The following is an 18,228-nucleotide window of genomic DNA, read 5'->3' on the forward strand; positions in this document are numbered from 1 at the left end:
CACCCCTTCCCACCCAATCACTCCTTCTCTCAGGCTTAGTAGGACAAAGGGAAAATGTCGGGATTATAGGAAGTAATGTAGTGTGGTACTGCAAACTAGGTTATTATAATGTTCACTCTTCTTTGTCATTAAACCTGATCTGACTCCAGTCTATGGCTTGGATTTCCAATCTCTAGGGATTAAATATTGAGGTTTACTTGGCTCCAACCTCCATGTTGGTGAATTTGGTGTCCTGTGAAGAGATTTTCAAAGAGAAGAAAATGGACAGTGCTCCTAGGGAAGGCTCTGACCCTGGACAGCGAGTCTCCAGGTATCCAGACAGAGCACCGAAGGCTTCCCCAAAAGTGGATCTAAATTTTGTGTTGGGACTGGTGAATGTTTGAACTGATTTACTGACATGGTACTAGAAATTGCCTTTCTCAAAGAATGGATAATGAATGTGCTCTAAGTGTTATTATTATTATTATTGGTTTAGTTTAGAAATAATTTTTTACATATTAAGGGGAAGAGAAACAAAAGGAAAAGGCAGCCGACAAATTAGAAACCTCAGAATTCCTCAAGTGATAGCATTCCCTGGGTTTTCTTTTAGTTTCCTATGTCCTAGGCTTGGTGCTGAAGATGCCAGGAGAGCAGGTCTAAAAACAATAGATTCAGAAACACAGTCTCCAAAAGAAAATGGAAGAAAGAAAGAAAAAAAAAGAAAGAAAGAAAGAGAAGAAAAGAAAAGAAAGAAAGAAAAGAAAGGATGGAAGGAAGAAAGGGCTGTGATCCCTAGCCAGAGGACGAGGAAAGAGTCAGCCTGGTGAGTCAGAACATACCAAAACAGTCACTCTATGACTCTACCCCAGCTAACTTAAACACCACAGAAAAAGACTGTGTGGCTCACTCACAAAAGGGAGTGGAAATCCTAGCTCTCCACTCCTACCCCATCCCTTCCAGGGATGCAGTCAGAGAAGGATGAGTAGGGAGCAGGAACCTCATTGCTGGCTGGTGTTAAGATTCCCAGCCTCCATGGTGATGGTAGAGATTGTGTGAGGAGCCTGGGTTTCCATTTCCTGCCAAGCAGGGATGACATGATCTTCGACTTCCCACCCACCCCCTCATTCTAACTGCTGGTAAACTTTTAAGGCTGAGTATCATTCCATTGTACACCATACTTTATTTATCTGCACTTGTATCAGTCAACACTTCAGTAGGTTTCATTTATTTATTTATTTATTTATTTATTTATTTATTTTTGCTCTTGTGAATATTGTTGGACATGGGCAAGCAAGTATCTGAGTTCCTTTAATTCTTTGGTGTATACTCAGAAATGGACTTTCTGAGTCATATGGTTTGCTGTTTCAAGTAATCTGGTGTTTTTTTTTCTTGTAACTTCCACTTTTTTTTTAATGCAATCCCAGGGCTTGAACTCAGGGTCTAGACACTGTCCCTGAGCTTTATTTGCTCAAGATTAGCATTCTATCACTTGAGCCACTGTTCCATTTCCAGCTTTTTGGTAGTTAAATGGAGATAAGAGTCTCACAAACTTCTTTTCCTCCACTGGCTTGAACAATGATCCTGGGATTCCAGGTTTCTTCCTAAGTAGCTAGGATTATAGGTGTGTGCTACCAGTGCTTGGTTGGTTTGTAATTTTGTATCTCTATTTGGAGTTATGAATGTGTACTACTTGGATGTCTGTATCATTCCACTCATTCTGCTAAGTCTGTGTCATTCCATTGCTGCAATTTTCATTGAATAGGTTTTCTATGCCTTGAGTTTCTAAGCTCCTTGCCTACCCCATGAATTCTTGGATTGGGTCTCTAATCTTGTCCACGAGTTCTTGAAAGTTGTGGTCATGCCTGTTTAAATTTTTTCTTTATTTCTATGTAAATGTAATATTTCTATTACTTTGTCTTCAGTCCTTGTTATTATTCTTTGGTTTCATCTGTTTTTATTACTATTATTATCATTTGCCAGTCCTGGGGCTTGAACTCAGGACCTAGTCACTGCTTTGAGCTTCTTTTGCTCAAGACTAGCAATTTACCACTTGAGTCACAGTGCCATTTCTGGCCTTTTCTGTTTGTGGTACTGAGGGAGGGAACCCAGGGTTTTATGGATGCTATGTAAGTACTCTAATACTAAGCCACTTTCTCAGCCCTATTAGTTATGCTTTCTACTGTGATATTTATTCAGTTTATTGAGTTTTCCATCTCTAACAATGAATTTTTTCCCCCAAGTCACAATTTTCTTGCTGAATTTTTCATCCTTGCCTAGTTCTCTTCAAGGTTATGAGCCATTTTTAAAAACCAGTTGTTTTTTTTTTTTTATCATTCCATGGTCACTGGATTTGGTTATCAAGGAGTTCCAAGATTTTTAGAGTACCTATGTTATTTTCCTTGTTGGTATTTCTTATGTTTCTACATGGCAACATGTACATTTGTTGTGACAGATTGCTCTCTATGTATCTGTCTGTCTTTGTCTGTGTCTTTGGTTTGACTGTGTGTGGTCTTTTTAGTTGGAAGTCTTCTCTTGGGACTGTGATCCTCATGACTGTTCAGAGGAGAGAAAGCAGACAACAATAGCAAACAATAATTCATAAATAAACCAGATGATTCCCACAATGCATTGCTGAATGAATAGAACTGAGATGAATGCTCAGCATGGGTAGATCCTACTGACTTGCTTGTGCCCACATGAGGCCAGTCACAATGTCCAAACCATTGCATGGTTTTAATCAGCTTTCATATACCATTGAACTTGAATACTCTTGTGCTTTTATTTTTCACTGATGCTTTTTATAGATTTATTTCCTCATGAACTAAACAATTAGCTTTTTTAGTACAAAAGGCCAAAATTATGCTTCCATTTTTATTTCAATTACATTAAATTTATAGGCATAAATAATTAATATATAATAAATAATAAATAACTGTAAATAATATATAAGAAAAATATATACATAAATAATTTATAATATTGAGACTGAGAATGAAGTTTGCACTGCTATTTATGTCTCATCATGTCCTACTCATTATAATTTTTTAAATATTTTGTATAAGTATTGAAAAATTTTGGTAAGCCCATTCCAAGGCATACTGTCATTATTTCTTTAATTTGTAAATGATGTTTTTATTTCATTAAATTTTACTGGTTGATATTGGCAATTTAAAGGCTCTTGATCCACATTTTCAAGTTGTTTGATATAATGGTTGCATAAATGCTTGTTTTCAGCCAGTCATTAGTGACACACACCTGTAACTCTAGCTCTGCAGGAGGCTAAGATCTGAGGATCTCAGTTCAAAGCCAGTGTGAGAAAACACATATGTAAGATTCTTATCTCCTATTAATCACTCAAAAGCCAGAAGTGGAGGTGTGACTCAAGTGATAGAGTGCCAGCCTTGAGTGAAAAAAGCTAAAAGGACCATGTCCAAGCCTTGAGTTCAAACCATAGTACTGGCACACAAAAAAATTATATCATTTTCATATATCAAAACTGCACTCAGGCAGCTGAACATGAACTGAGAAAAATGACATGAGTACTTTCTTCCAGTTCCCTCATTAATTATCCAATTTTTTATTTTTTGGTCATTCGTGAGGTTTGAACTCTGGGCCTGGGCTCTGTCCCTGGCTCTTCAGATCAAGGCTATCACTCTACCATTTTGAGCCACAGTGTCACTTCCTGTTTTCTGGTGGATAATTGGAGATAAGAGTCTCATGGAATTTTGTGCCCAGGTTAGTTTTGAACTGCTATCCTTAGATCTCAGCCTCTGAGTAGCTAGGATTATAGGCGTGAGCCACCAGCGCCAAGCTAATTACCCACACTTTTTTAAAAATATTTTTTATTGTAATTAATAAAAGGGTTACATGATATTTGCCAGATAGAAGGTGCATTAATTCACAAATATTGATACCCTTTCACATGTCTTGGTACCCATTACCATCCCCCCCACCCACCACCCACCCCTCGTCTTGGTTTTCCCCCCTTCCCTATCAAATTTCAAATAACCTAATACAAAAAAGTTCAATATATCAGATAACAAAGTGAGATACTGTAACAATATGAGATACCCAAGGGACAGCAAAGGAGATGAGAGATAACATAGTACATTAAGGACAACAATCATTTGTTATATGGCTTTTGTTTCAATATCCTGGAGGTCCTTTCAATTAGCTTCATACTATATGGCCTTATGTATCAAGGTTTTGCTCTATTGCAGATCTCTGCTAGTAGAGCACAAGGTTTCTACTGATTATGACAAAAGAGGGAAACCATTGAGCCTAAGTTCCTTTGAGTCTGGCTTACTTCACTTAATATGATTTTTTCTAAGTCTTTCCATTTCCTAACAAATGGGGCGATGTCATTTTTTCTGACAGCAGCATAGAATTCCATTGTGTACAAATACCACAACTTGTTGATCCACTCAACAACTGAGGGACATCTAGGTTGGTTCCATATCTTTGCTATGATGAATAATGCTGCAATGAAAATTGTTGTGCTAGTGGATTTAGTCTGCCCTAGATTCTGGATGGTTGGGTAAATGCCAAGTAGTGGAATTGCTGGGTCATAGGGGAGTTCTATGTTTAGCCTTTTGAGGCACTGCCATACTGCTTTCCATAGTGGTTGAACGAGTTTGCACTCCCACCAACAGTGTAGTAATGACCCCTCCTGGCCACATCCCCTCCAGCATCTGTTATTATTCGTTTTCCTGATCCTGGCCATTCTAACTGGAGTGAGGTGGAATCTTAGAGTTGTTTTGATTTGCATTTCTTTTATGACCAGAGATGTTGAGCATTTCTTCATGTGTCTATAGGCCATTCTTATTTCTTCTTCAGAGAAGGCTCTCTTTAAGTCTTTGGCCCATTTTTTAATGGGATGGTTGTTACTTTGGCGATTACTTTTGGAGTGATTCAATTTTTTGAGTTGTTGATATATTTTAGATATGAGGCCTTTGTCCGTTGTTTGGTTGGTGAAGATCTTATCCCACTCTGTAGGCTTCCTAATTAATTTACTAGCTATGTCCTTTGCCATACAAAAGCTCTGCAGTTTAATGTAGTCCCACTTATCCAGCCTTTCTCTGATTTGTTGTGATTCTTGGTCCTTATTAAGAAAGTTTCGACCTGTGCCAAGGAGGACTAGTGTATCTCCTATTCCTTCTTGAAAAGTTTTCAGTGTGTCAGCTTTTACCTCCAGGTCTTTGATCCATTTGGAGTTAATGCTAGTGCAGGGTGACAAAGAAGGATCCAACTTTAGTTTTCTGCAGGTGCTTAACCAGTTCTGCCAGCACAACTTGTTGAAGAGGCTGTCTTTCTTCCATTCTATTTTTTTGGCTCCCTTGTCAAAGATTAGGTGGCCATAGGTCTGTGGTTTAGTATCTGGGTTCTATTCCATTGGTCTTCAGGCCTGTTCTTGTGCCAGTACCAAGCTGTTTTGATAATTATAGCCCTGTAATAGAGTCTAAAGTTTGGAATTGAAATTCCTCCAGTGCTGTTCTTTCTGCTAAGAAGTGTTTTTGCTATACGGGGTCTTTTATTAATCCATATGAAATTTTGAATTGCCTCTTCTATTTCTTTAAAGAATACCATTGGGATATTGATGGGTATTGCGTTGAATTTGTAGATAGCCCTTGGCAAGATTGTCATTTTCACAATGTTGATTCTTCCAATCCAGGAGCATGGGAGGTTTTTCCATTTCCTTAGTTCTGCTTTAATTTCCTTTTTTAGGGTTTTAAAGTTTTCATCAAAAAGGTGCTTTACATTCTTAGTTAAGCTAATTCCTAGGTACTTTATTTTCTTTGAGGCTATTGTGAAAGGAGTTTCTTTCCTGATTATTGCCTCGTTCCTCTCACTGTTGGCGTAAAGGAAGGCAGTTGATTTTTGAGGGTTGATTTTATAGCCTGCTACTCTTCCAAAGCTTTGAATCAGCTCAAGGAGCTTGGGAGTAGAGTCTATAGGATTCTTTAAATACAGAATCATGTCATCTTCAAAGAGTTACCCACACTTTTAAAAGTAAAAGTCCAAAAGTTTTTGCAGTGGTCATCCTGATCTATATTACCTGGCCTTGCCTGTTGTATTCATCATTGAGACCTGCCACCTCTTCTTCCAGTTCCTTTACCTTCTCCTTAAAGTATCATTTTATAGCCTAAATAATATTATTTCAATTACATGAGGACAAAGACTTTATCTTTTGGTGTTGTTATACTTTCCTCATAGTGCTTGGACATTAAAATGTTCAGTGCCTATGGAAAGAACATTTGTTCTCAGTGCCTGTGTCCTAACATCACAGATTTGTCAAATGGATCGCAGCTCAGCCCTGGCCAGGCTCCGTATACTGCTTCAGATTTACCTAGGAAGTGCTCTGCACCTAGAAAGGAGAAGTGACCGTGATATAAATCCATTATTAACCAAGGCGTCAGCCTGTGTAGACTGACCCACCCAAATTCACAGATGTCAGGGACTCCTGCGTAAGTCATTTCCTTTCTTCTAACCATGGAATGCAAATGGTTGGCCATAGACAAGGACATAACTGCTGTGCTTCTGAAGGAAATACTTGTGGCTTCTCAGAAGGGAGAAAAATTTCTCTCCGTGAGACGGTCTCTTCCTCCATGAAGGGGAATCCCAGAAGACCCCACAGCTCTCTACTTCTTCCCTTTTCACTGGGACAGAAGACAGTCATGACAGTGTTGGAGCAGGATTGATAAATTTCCTTTTAAACTGTCATCTGGGGATGTAAACCATCAGTTAGGAGAGGCATTAATAATTGGATGGATGGGATTTCCAGGAATGAGTTATATGGTTTCCTAGAGAAGTACTTCTGAAGCAAGTATCACGGTTTTATCTTGAAGGAAAAGTACTGATTAACTGCTGTAGGTATTTATAGAAACTTTGTGTTGATCATTGTCTAACTTAAAAGTCTAAGCTATGTGTATGTCTTGTCTTTAGCTCTAAAATCAAAATGTCCAAAATGTGTCATGCAAAGATGGTTGCAAAAGAAGGTTCATTGTTGGGAGCATTACATGGAAGACAACAATATTTAATACTAGAAATCCTGTTAAATTAATCTTACACATTCACCAAAATGGAGCAGTGTGAAGTTAAGTACGAAGCAGATATTCTTTTCTTTTTGTCCTAGAATGGGACTTGAGCTCCGTATCGGAAACTTTCATTCATGGGTTAGAGCTCTACCACCTGAGCCATAGCTCCAACCCCAATATTTTTTCATATAGAAAGACATATGTGACATACAATTAAAAGAAAAACTAGCTTGTAAAGTGGCATTAGAGTATTAACTTATTATTATATGACCATGATGAAACTTACACATCTCAGTGAAGGACAGGAAAGATGAAATTAACATCCTGAGAGCTAGTACCAACAAACAGCTAGGAGACATGGAAGACTTTAACTCCCTGTAAAGTATAGTTGAAAGCATAATCGATAGAAAAAGTGAAGTGAAAACAGGGTATCAGGAGTGGTAAGATAAAGCAAAAGAATCAGAACAAAAAAATCAAAGGCATGGAAAAATCACCCAAAACCAAAGGGGCATTCAAGAATTGGCAGCCAAAAGACAAAGTCTATGCATCATTAGGGTAGATGTGGGAGAAGAATTCAAATCCAAAGGCACTTGAAAACCCAGTTAAGAAAATAACAGAAAAAATCCCCCAGTTTCAGAAGAGAGAATCTCATCCACTTAACAAAGTCATGCAGAACTCCTAGCAGACAGGATCTGAGAAGAAATACTTGTAGATATATCATAGTGAAAACTTTGGACTTGAAAAACAAAGGCTTGGCTGGGCACTGTGGCTCATGCCTGTAATCCTAGAGCTACTCAGGAGGCTGAGATCTGAGGGTCGTACTTCAAAGACACTAAAGTTGGTGCTGGGCACTAAAGTTGGTGAGACTCTTATCTCCAATTAACCACCAGGAAACCAGAAGTGGCACTATAACTCAGGGATAAGGGAGGAAGCCTTGAGCTGAAGAGCTCAGGAACAACGTTCAGGTCCAGAATTCAAGTCCTTCCCAAAAACAAAAACAAGAAAACTAAAGATTTGATTTTAAATGCAGCAAAATCAAAGAGGGAACTTTATTAGAACAGGAAGATTAGAATTACTGAAGAGCTCACCACACAAACTGAATACAAAGAGAATCTGGAGTGGTATAATTCAAGTTCTAAATGACAATGCTAACACAAACTCGTGTAGCCAGTGAAGATAATATTCACAATTGACAGTGAAACTAAAATTCATGAAAATGAAACCAATGCTATAAAGGATACTGAAAGGAAGAATACAATATGAAAAAAAATCAAAGTCAAGGAAACACAGTGTTGAATGAGTCACTAGAAGATTAGTTTACTAAACACAAAAAGAGGAACGAAGTACACCACACGAAAACAAAAAAATGGCAGGAAACATGACATATTTCTCCATAGTGATAATAAACATCAGTGGTATCAACTCCCCAACCAAATGATTTAGAGCAGCAGATTGGATCAAAAAAACAAAATCCAACCATTTGTTGTCACCAAGAAGCTCATGTCAGAGTCAAAGATAAACACAAATTCGGAGTAAAGGGATGGAAAATTTCATTCATGCAAGAAGATCAGACTAGTCTTACTGTTATCTGACAAAACAGACTTCTTATTAAAATCAGTACAAAGAGACAAAGAAGGTCATTTCATATTAGTAAAGAGAATGATCCATGAAGAGGAAATCATAGTGGTTAATATTAATGCACTAAATATACTAAACCAACACTCAGACTTAAAGAACATGATAGACTCCCCACACAACACTAGTGGAGACTAATGCTTCACTAAAGACAGGGCAACCAAACATGAGATCAGCAAAGAAGCTTCTGAATTAATTGACCCTATAACTCAAATGGACAATAGACATCTGCAGCATATTTCACCCATCAACCACTCAATTTACATTCTTCTCAGTATCCTATAGACATACTGTAAAATTGACCATATCCTGATACACACAACAAACCTCAGCAAATACAAAAGGATCAAGATAATTCCTTGTATCCTGTCTGACCACTGTGGAATTAAACTAGCTATCAACAACACTGCAGGAAACACTCAAACACTTGGAGACTGAACAACACACACTGCGGAACAACACATGGATCATTGAAGACATAAAGGAGGAAATCAGAAATTTCCTACAATTAAGTGAAAATGAAAACACATCATACCTGAACCGCTGGGATATCGCAAAAGCAGTGTTGAGAAGAAATCGGGAGCAGTGCCAGCAAATAACCTCATGATGCAACCAAAGCTGCTCGAAAAACAGGAACAAACCCAACCCAAAACTACTGAGCAAGAGAGATAGTAAAGATTAGGGCAGATATCAACGAAATAGAGCTCATCCCCTCACCCCGCTCCCCCCAGCACTGCAACAGCCACACCATGCTTCTCCCTCTAGCTGCCATCAGGATTTTCTCCTAGGACCTCATGGCGAGCTGTTCTCTGATAGCTACAAGAGCCGGGAAATGGTGGAAAGGCTCTGCCTCAAGGTGAACGGGGTGCGAAGGTCAGCAGGACAAGGTTAACATTGAAGAGTGGCTCATTTGTGGATGTACTTCTGCTACAGGTGCCTTCCTTCCTTCCTTCCTTCCTTCCTTCCTTCCTTCCTTCCTTCCTTCCTTCCTTCCTTCCTCCTACCGCTTTACTCACCACTGACCCACTTATTTGAGGCCAATTTCTCTGGTTTTAGTTAGCGTCTGTACCATACACCTATCAAAAGTCAAAGGAACTGCAGTGCTGGTGGTTCATGTGTGTAATCCTCGCTACTCAGAAACGTAAGATTTGGAGGATCACAGTTTAAGATCCGAGATGCAGAAAAAGTCATTAGACTCCATGTCCAAAAGAACCAGTAAATAGTAGGTCTAAAGACATGGCTCAAGAGCATCAGCCTAGCAAATGCTAGATCTGCATCTTACATTGTAGATGTGAGATGCTCTGAGTTCAAACCCTAATACCACAAATGAACAATCAAGCGAAACTTCATTGTTAGCATCAATGACAGTCGATTTTTTTTTTAAATTTTAGTTTCCAAGATGGTCATGATTATTCATATTCCTACCTGGTTACCTTCTGGGCTCCTTGCTAGAAATTGGAAACTGTGAAGACTTGACTTATCAAAACAAATGTGTCAGGGATCCGTTTGGGCAGGTCATTCCTGCCTGGAAGAATTGGGCCTTGGCACATTGCTTCTCTTATGAATTAGGTCATGCTTGCCTTTGTTTCACAGGGAGAAGTACTTTGTTTCATTTTAGATGCTAGGACTGCATGGTATATGTGCAGCTTTTATGATGATTTTGGCTATGAATCAGAAATGGTGTTTATGACACCCTCTGTTACCCCATGTCACTGCGTACTGCTTCAAACGTCTCTGTACACGGTGACATTTATTTTCCTCTTGAGGGCATCTTTTCTAAAATTGGATTACTGAGTCAGAAAGAATTCGAGCAGATCTTTTCATATATCGTGAACCTTTTTTTCCAGGAAAACTACCATTTTTTAATGCCAGTAGCAATACTCCTATTTCCAAATGACCTATTACCATTGCAATTTTATGCTTTACATTTATTCTCGCTAATTTAACTGCACTGTGCCTGGAAAAATATCGAATTGTAAGTATACATGTTTTCCTCTCGTTCTTTTTTTTAAAGTAGCATTCTTCACTTGCTCTGGATCTGGTAAAGATAACAGGAGAAACCGAGAGTGGAGTGAGTGATTCTCGAGAAAGAGCCCAGAGGGTGCAAAAGAAAAAAAAAAGTCTGAACAAAAGAGAAGTTGGTTAGAGGCCAAAATGATAGAAATAGAGCTGGGGAAACTAGAGTATTCAAAGAGATTTGGAAGTAATAAGAAACTGGAAGCGTGGCTCAGCATGATAGAGTGCCAGCCAATGAGAAAAACATCAGACACCAAATTCAAGTCCCTGTTTCAAGGAGGAAAAAAAAAGGAACTAATAGCTGTGGTGTGGCATGCAAACTGTGTGAGAGAAAGATAGGAAAAGATACCAGAAAATATGTTTGTGTTAGGAAAATAAATTTCTTCCCTCTCTCTCTTTTTTTGTGCCTTTCTGGGGACTTGAACTCAGGGCAGGGGCAATGTCACTACCATTTTTGCTCAAGGCTAGCTTTCTACCACAGTTCCACTTCTTGCTTTTTTGTGTGTGATTAATTGGAGATAAGAGTCTCACAGACTTTCCCGACTGGGTTGACTTTGAACCATAATCCTCAGATCTAAACCTCTTAAGTTGCTAGGATTCTAGGGGTACACCACTTGTCCTTGCTTGTTCCCTCCCTCTCTTCTTTCCCTCCCTCCCTCCCTTCTCCCTCCCTCCCTCCCTCTCTCTCTCCCTCCCTCCCTCCCTCCCTCCCTCCCTCCCTCCCTCCCTCCCTCCCTCCCTCCCTCCCTCCCTCCCTTCCTTCCTTCCTTCCTTCCTTCCTTCCTTCCTTCCTTCCTTCCTTCCTTCCTTCCTTCCTTCCTGTTCTTTCTTAATGCAATTAGGAAAGAGATAACCTTCACCACGACTATCAGAGTCTCTGGTTTACTTATAAACAAGTAGTAATATAACCTCATCGCTGTTGTGATCCTATTCCAAAAACCTTTTCAATGTGGAAGAGACATTGTAGAGACAAGTCTGAGATCTTAGAAATCCTTACTGAAGGACTAATGCAGTTTAGATCTGGGTCTCTCCATGGAGAGCTAGAGCTAGTAGTTGGTGAGTTTATTCATACAAAGAGAAATAGCTCCTTCTACAGGCCAGACAGGTTTTTGTTTCTTAGTTGTACTGACTGAACTCAGGGTCTTTCGCTTCACATTTTCATTCAAGGCTGGCATTCCACCACTTATGCCACACCTCCACTTCTGTTTTTTGCTGGTTAATTGGAAATAAATCTCACAAACTTAACTGCCTGTGCTGGCTTTGAACATCAGTCCTCAGATCCTGAGTAGCTAGGATAATCTATGTGAACCACCAGCTCCTGGCTCAGACAGTTAAAAAAAAAAAAAAAAAAAAACAAAGAAAAAAGAAAACTCTCTTTACAGGAGGCTGAGATTGTAGGATTGAGATTCAAAGCCAGCCAGATAGGAAAGTCCATGCAGCTCTTATCTCTAACCACCAAAAAGCCAGAAGTTGAGCTGTGGCTCAAATGATAGACTGCCAGTCTTGAGCATAAAAGCTAAAGGACAGAACCCAGCCCTAACTTCAAGCCCTAATACCATGGGGGGGTGCTTGTGCTTATGCGTGTGTGTGTGCTTGTGCATACACGCACACACGCACGTGCGCGTGCACACCTGTTGAAAGTGTTTTAAGAGCAGAGAAAGAATAATAGATAGTTTTCAACTATCTAGGCTCCTTGCCCTACCCAGAAACTCTGTGGTTGTTGTGGGGTGTGCCTTCAAAGTCAGGACCAACAATTATCTCTGTGTTACTATGGACAAGAGGAGCTGACGGGGGATCCAGAAAGAAGGCTGAAGAATACCTCAAGTTGTGGGCGTGGTCTTCAAATTTACAGACTGGCTAAGATAGGAGGTAGAGGAATGCTGGAGATTAAGTCGGTTCTGCAATGCCACTAAGGATGGCACAGATTTTTTTTTAACCAATCCAAATTTTCACAAGATTTGGAAAGTAAAGGATGACCTAATATTAACCTTAGCTATGGAGAAGAGTGACATCTGGTGGTATTCATTGAGAAAAAGCTGCAAGCATGCTATACTGCATTCAAAGTGACAACACAACCAGATAGTCACTTTGTCATTGAGCACAATGGATTCCAATCTTTGTAAGTGCAAAACCAAAATGACCATGGCCATTTTGGAGAAGCTTGAAGCCAGTGGTTTACACCTGCAATCTTAACTACTCAGGACTCTTATCTCCAATGAAACCAGCAAAATAAAGGAAGGGGAGGGAAGGAAAGGTGTACCTCAAGTGATAGAGTACCAGCCTTTTGGGAAAGAGAAAGAGAGAGAGAGAGAGAGAGAGAGAGAGAGAGAGAGAGAGAGAGAGAGGGAGGGAGGGAGGGAGGGAGGGAGGGAGGGAGGGAGGGAGGGAGGGAGAGAGAGAGAGAGAGAGAGAGAGAGAGAGAGAGAGAGAGAGAGAGAGAGAGAGAGAGAGAGAGAGATTGGGAGGGAGGGAGGGAGGGTGGGAGGGAGGGAGGAAGAGAGGGAGAGAGAGAGAGAGAGAGAGAGAGAGAGAGAGGGGGGGGGGGAGCGCACTAAGGTCAAAACCTAAAATCTAATATCAACACACACACAGACACACAAACCTAGTAACTTTTCAAATAGAGAGTGGAGAATGATTATTACTTGCAACAGGTAAGAAAATTCTGGAAGTTATTTTTAAAACAATGCCCTTCTCATAGGTAGCATGCACTTTTATTTGGGGAAAATATATATATATATAATATATGTATATATATTCACGTGGTTGGTAGGTTTGGTGGATTTCATTGTGCTGGCTTTATATAATACCCTTAGATTCTCATCACTCTTTCACATTCCCTTCTTTTCTCTTATCCTTCCCAACAATCCCCTTTTTCAGAATCTAGAAAGTTTTTTTCCCCTGGCGATTAATTGGGAGATAAGTGTCTCATAGACTTGCCTACCTGGGCTGGCTTTGAACCATAATTCTCAGATCTCAGCCTCCTGAGTAACTAGAATTACAGGTGTAAACTACCAGTGCATGTCTAGAAAGTATTTTTTTTTTTGCCAGTCCTGGGCTTGAGCTCAGGGCCTGAGCACTGTCCTTGGACTTTCTCAAGGCTACAGCTCTACCACTTGAGCCTCAGTACCATATCCAGCATTTTTCTATGTATGTGGTACCGAGGAATTGAACCCGGGTCTTCATGCATGCTAGGCAAGCACTCTACCACTAGGCCAAACTCCCAACTCCTAGAAAGCATTTTTAAAGAGAGTTCTTTCCCCCTATAGCTTTGTTAATTAAATTTCCTCAACATTTTGAAGTACATTTATAAATTTAATGCGCTGTATTTCATTTCTTTACCAGAAAACTGTCCAACAGATCTTCAGATCTTCTCATGAGCTTAAATCATCTAAAGGCAAGTAAGATCACCTTTGAAAATAACACGACAGTTAAAGTTTTCCTCATGATGTTTACACACAGAGAATTTATCTTTGTAACTTTTCAGCTTAAGACTGAAATTATTTGGAAAATCCTCCCCCTTTGTTTTGGCTTATTTAATTAGTTAAGAAAATAGATGAATGTGCTGTGAGTTCCTGTAAACCAGTGGTGAGAGAGTTACACAAAGCATCATGGGAAACGGGCTAGTAGGATACTGCACTGCTACTTAGAATGCTTGTCTTGTGTTTACTCAGAGAAGTTCCTTATCAGAGCTTTGCAGTTCTCAGGCTGGGATGACAAGCATCTCCCCAGGCAGATTTTGGCTCTCTGATGTCCAAAGCATCTAGTTATTTTGATTGTTGTCTATACCGTTGGGCATTTTTATAAATTCAGAGGTAAGGTTTATGCCGTTATCCAAGTTGGTTATTATGGATTCCATTCTTTGATATAGTAAATAGAAAAATGAGAACAAATATTAATTATTCATTGTAGAGAAAATAAGAAACACAAGGGAAGGGAAAAGGGACTAATACAAGTCATTACCTCAAGATTATCCGATTTGGGGAAGTTTTCTTAGACTATAATGGGGGAAAGAACTTGTTTTCCCTCCTTTTCATCTTTCTCCTCCTCCTCTGTCTCTTCCTTTTCTTTACTATTTCATCTGCTTTGACAGTTGTAGGGTTTGCACGCAGGACTCAGGGCCTTGTATTTGCTAGGCAACAGTCTACTTCTTGAGCCACACCCCCACTCTTGGGTTGTTTATTTTTGAGATAGGGTCTTGTTTTATTCTTCAGCCAGCCTGGACTGTGACGTTCCTGTTGTGTTTCCTTGTGTTGCTGGGATGACTGGTACACACCACTGGGCTCAGTCATTCTGTTTGCCCCATAGTTGAGATACAGGTCTGGGCAACTATACTTAGCCACGGGCTAAGATGGAGTCCCACAAACTTTGTCGCCCCTGACGATGAACCATGATTTCCCAATCTCCACATCCCCCCAAACCAGATTTAAGCCAGGGTGCCTTGCTAGAAACTTCTTTACTAGAAAACTTTTACAGAATCATGTGTAAAAGATATATCTGAGCTCAAATAATATTGATTTATTTTTCTCAAAACTGTGATGCATATCTAAATGACTTGTTTATTGTAGATTCTAGAATTAAATTTTTCTGGCTAATTTATTAAGTGTTCCAATACTCCACATATTTCTTAAATATTAAAAAATATTCAAACTTTGAAATATATAAAAATTATTTCTCAGCAGATAGAGAAATATCAACAACATATTTTCTTACTTTCTTATCATAATCCCAGAATCAAAGCACTTTTACCATGAAAGAAACAACTTTCTTTTTAACTATTTTTTTGCCAGTCCTGGGACTTGAACTCAGGGCCTGGGCACTGTCCTTGGGCTTTCTCAAGGCTAGTGCTCTACCACTTGAGCCACAGCACCATTCCCAGCCTTTTCTGCTTATGTGGTACTGAGGAATCAAACCTAAGGCTTCATGTGTGCCAGGCAAGTACTCTATCGCTAGACCACACTACTGGCTCCACAATTTTAATGTTTTGATCAAATTTTAAGTTCTAAATATAAAGAATTTGCTTAATTGCTAGCTACAGAGACTAGACATAATGAATTAGTAAGTCAGACTTTTTTTTTCTTTTTACCTAAAAAATAACCGTTCTGCTGGGTACCAGTGGATCATGCCTGTAATCCTAGCTACTCAGGAGGAAATCGAGATCTGAGGATCAAATTTTGAAGCCAGCCTGGGCCAAAAAGTCCAAATAACCACTAAAAATCCAGAAGTGGAGCTGTGGCTCAGGTGGTAGAGCACTAGCCTGAACACAAAAAGCTCAGAGATAGCACTCAGGCCCTGAGTTCAAGCCTCAGGACTGGCACACGCACACGCGCGCGCACACACACACACACACGCACCCCAAAACAAAGCAAAACAATCCCTCCAAATAAGGGATATCCATTTCTGCAAAGACATTCTTTTCAATGAGGTTCATAGATCTAACTGGATCATGCAAAGGTGCCTTTTACTTTGAGACATTCACTATGTTCAGCCTACTATATCTGGCACATTTTCTAATACTCCAGGCTCCTTTTAGTTTTCTTTTGTGTCATCCTCAACCCATAGTTTCCATCCTAAAAGTTATCTCAAGGTTTTAGCAACAACATTTTCATTATATTTCATTATATGCTGAAAGAAGGAAGAAGAACAAGAAAGTTTCCAAGTTGTGTCAGCCTAGTTTTTCCTCCTCCTCCTCCTCCTCCTCCTCCTCTTCTTCCTCTTCTCCTTCTTCTTCTTCTTCTTCTTCTTCTTCTTCTTCTTCTTCTTCTTCTTCTTCTTCTTCTTCTTTTTCTTCCTCTTCCTCTTCCTCTTCTTCTGGATTTTCCCAAAAGTGCTACTCAGGAATTACTCTCTGCACACCCTTGCTGAAAATACAGTGGTGCAGATACCCCATCAGCTCACATTGCTACCTCCTGTTATAACTAAGTAAGAAACAGTATGGAGGGAAACCAGCCATTGATACCATACCTTGTGAAGCAGCTGACCCTTGAGTGTGTGGACCAATGTTGCATACAGACCAGGGATTTCTAAAGTAGCATACACTACTTACATATGTTCACCCTTGTACACAATCAATTCCATTCAGTCTAGATTAGAAATGTTTGTTGATATAGAAAGGCCAGAGCTACAGCTCTCTAGGATTCTCCCCTCCCCCACCTTCCACATTGAAAAATAAATCACTGTTTTATAGTTTCTGTGCCAATAGATGCCTCAAACCCTTTTCCTATAAATGGGATAACTCATTGTCTTTGGTTTCAAGTTACATCTGAATAAAATATCAAGTTTGGTTAGAGGATATGACCACTATCATTAGCTCTCCACTAGCCATCCTTGTCAGTAGAATAGATTTAGCTACCTGCATTCCAAATTTACTTCACATGTGTTGCCATTCTCAAAGATGTTCACAAAGGATATGATTGTAGTTCTGAAGTCATAGCTTCTGAGGAATCTTAATGAATGAATCAGTGGTATATAAGAACAAGACATAGAAGGAAGCTTCAGAGGTGAGGGCAAAGATAGGAAACCTGGAGTAAGATAAGTAGATGTCTTGGAAAAAAGAGAAAAGATTTGGAGAGAACAGGAGCTATGATGAATGATTTGGGCAAGAGAGATCTCTTATGAGAATTTTTAAAAGGCATCACTGTGTGCTCTCACATCATTGTGTGCTGTGCATAAATATATATACATACACATATGTAGATACATCCATATATATGGCATATATCATTCTTACTCAGCCATTGAGAAGAATAACATATGTCATTTGCAGGGAAATGGATGAACCTGGGGAAAAATTATATTGTGATGCTAGGCTCAGAGAATCAAAGGACACATGTTTTCTCTCCTATGTGGAAATCAGATCTCATTAGTAAATTGGAGCTCATCAGAAAGCAAACGTTTATTGGGCATGTGTTGCAATTGCTGCTATTATTCTATGTGTTGGGGGAGAGAGGGTGAACAAAATAAATAAGACCCACTCCTACCCTTTAGGAACTTCTACTTATTCCACCAACTCTTCCCTTGCCAGGATCACATTTGGGCAAGGAAAAAAATAGCACAGATTGTCTTCACTAATGGAGATACAAGCACCAAGATGGAAGAATGCTACTGCCTGAAGATCATTCGTTATGAAGCCTACATGAAAACTCTGATACAGATGAAATTAATCTGAAAAGATTAAGGGCTATCTACTTTTTTGGCAATCAGGAAGGATGTCGATCAGAGAGAGAAATTATCTTGTAAAAATGCTAACAAAGTTATTGCTGATGTACATTTTCATTTATAGCCCCCATTTATTTTTATCTGAGAAATCTGGTTGCAACTTTAATTGAGGGAATCATCTAAAAATGACTTGCAGATTAATATGTTGCATCATAATTAAGATTAGTGTTTGGTTTGGTATTAAAATATAGTCAAGACATATTATTTGGGAGACAAACCTAGTACCTTGACAATGCTAGTCAAGAGCTTTACCACTTACTTTGCCTCCAACCCTAAGAAATAAAAAAAAAATTCAAAGGTATTCCCAGGTGATTTCAGTTTAAATAAGTCTATTATTAAGATGAACTCA

At 39.3% G+C, this 18,228-nt stretch overlaps 1 protein-coding gene across 1 annotated transcript in view; it reads left to right on the forward strand.

Moving 5' to 3' along the window:
• Positions 1-212: 212 nt before the first annotated feature.
• Positions 213-18,228, forward strand: part of Cd5l (CD5 molecule like) — a 40,208-nt gene continuing 22,192 nt past the window's right edge. The window contains exons 1-2 of the mRNA XM_090341623.1: positions 213-310; positions 9,414-9,521. Coding sequence (XP_090197749.1) covers positions 213-310; positions 9,414-9,521 — 206 coding nt within the window. The remainder of the gene's footprint in view (positions 311-9,413; positions 9,522-18,228) is intronic.

The sequence above is a fragment of the Megascapheus bottae genome, chromosome 10 (assembly GCF_031878675.1).
Source record: "Megascapheus bottae isolate mThoBot1 chromosome 10, mThoBot2.hap1, whole genome shotgun sequence".
NCBI lineage: Eukaryota > Metazoa > Chordata > Mammalia > Rodentia > Geomyidae > Megascapheus > Megascapheus bottae.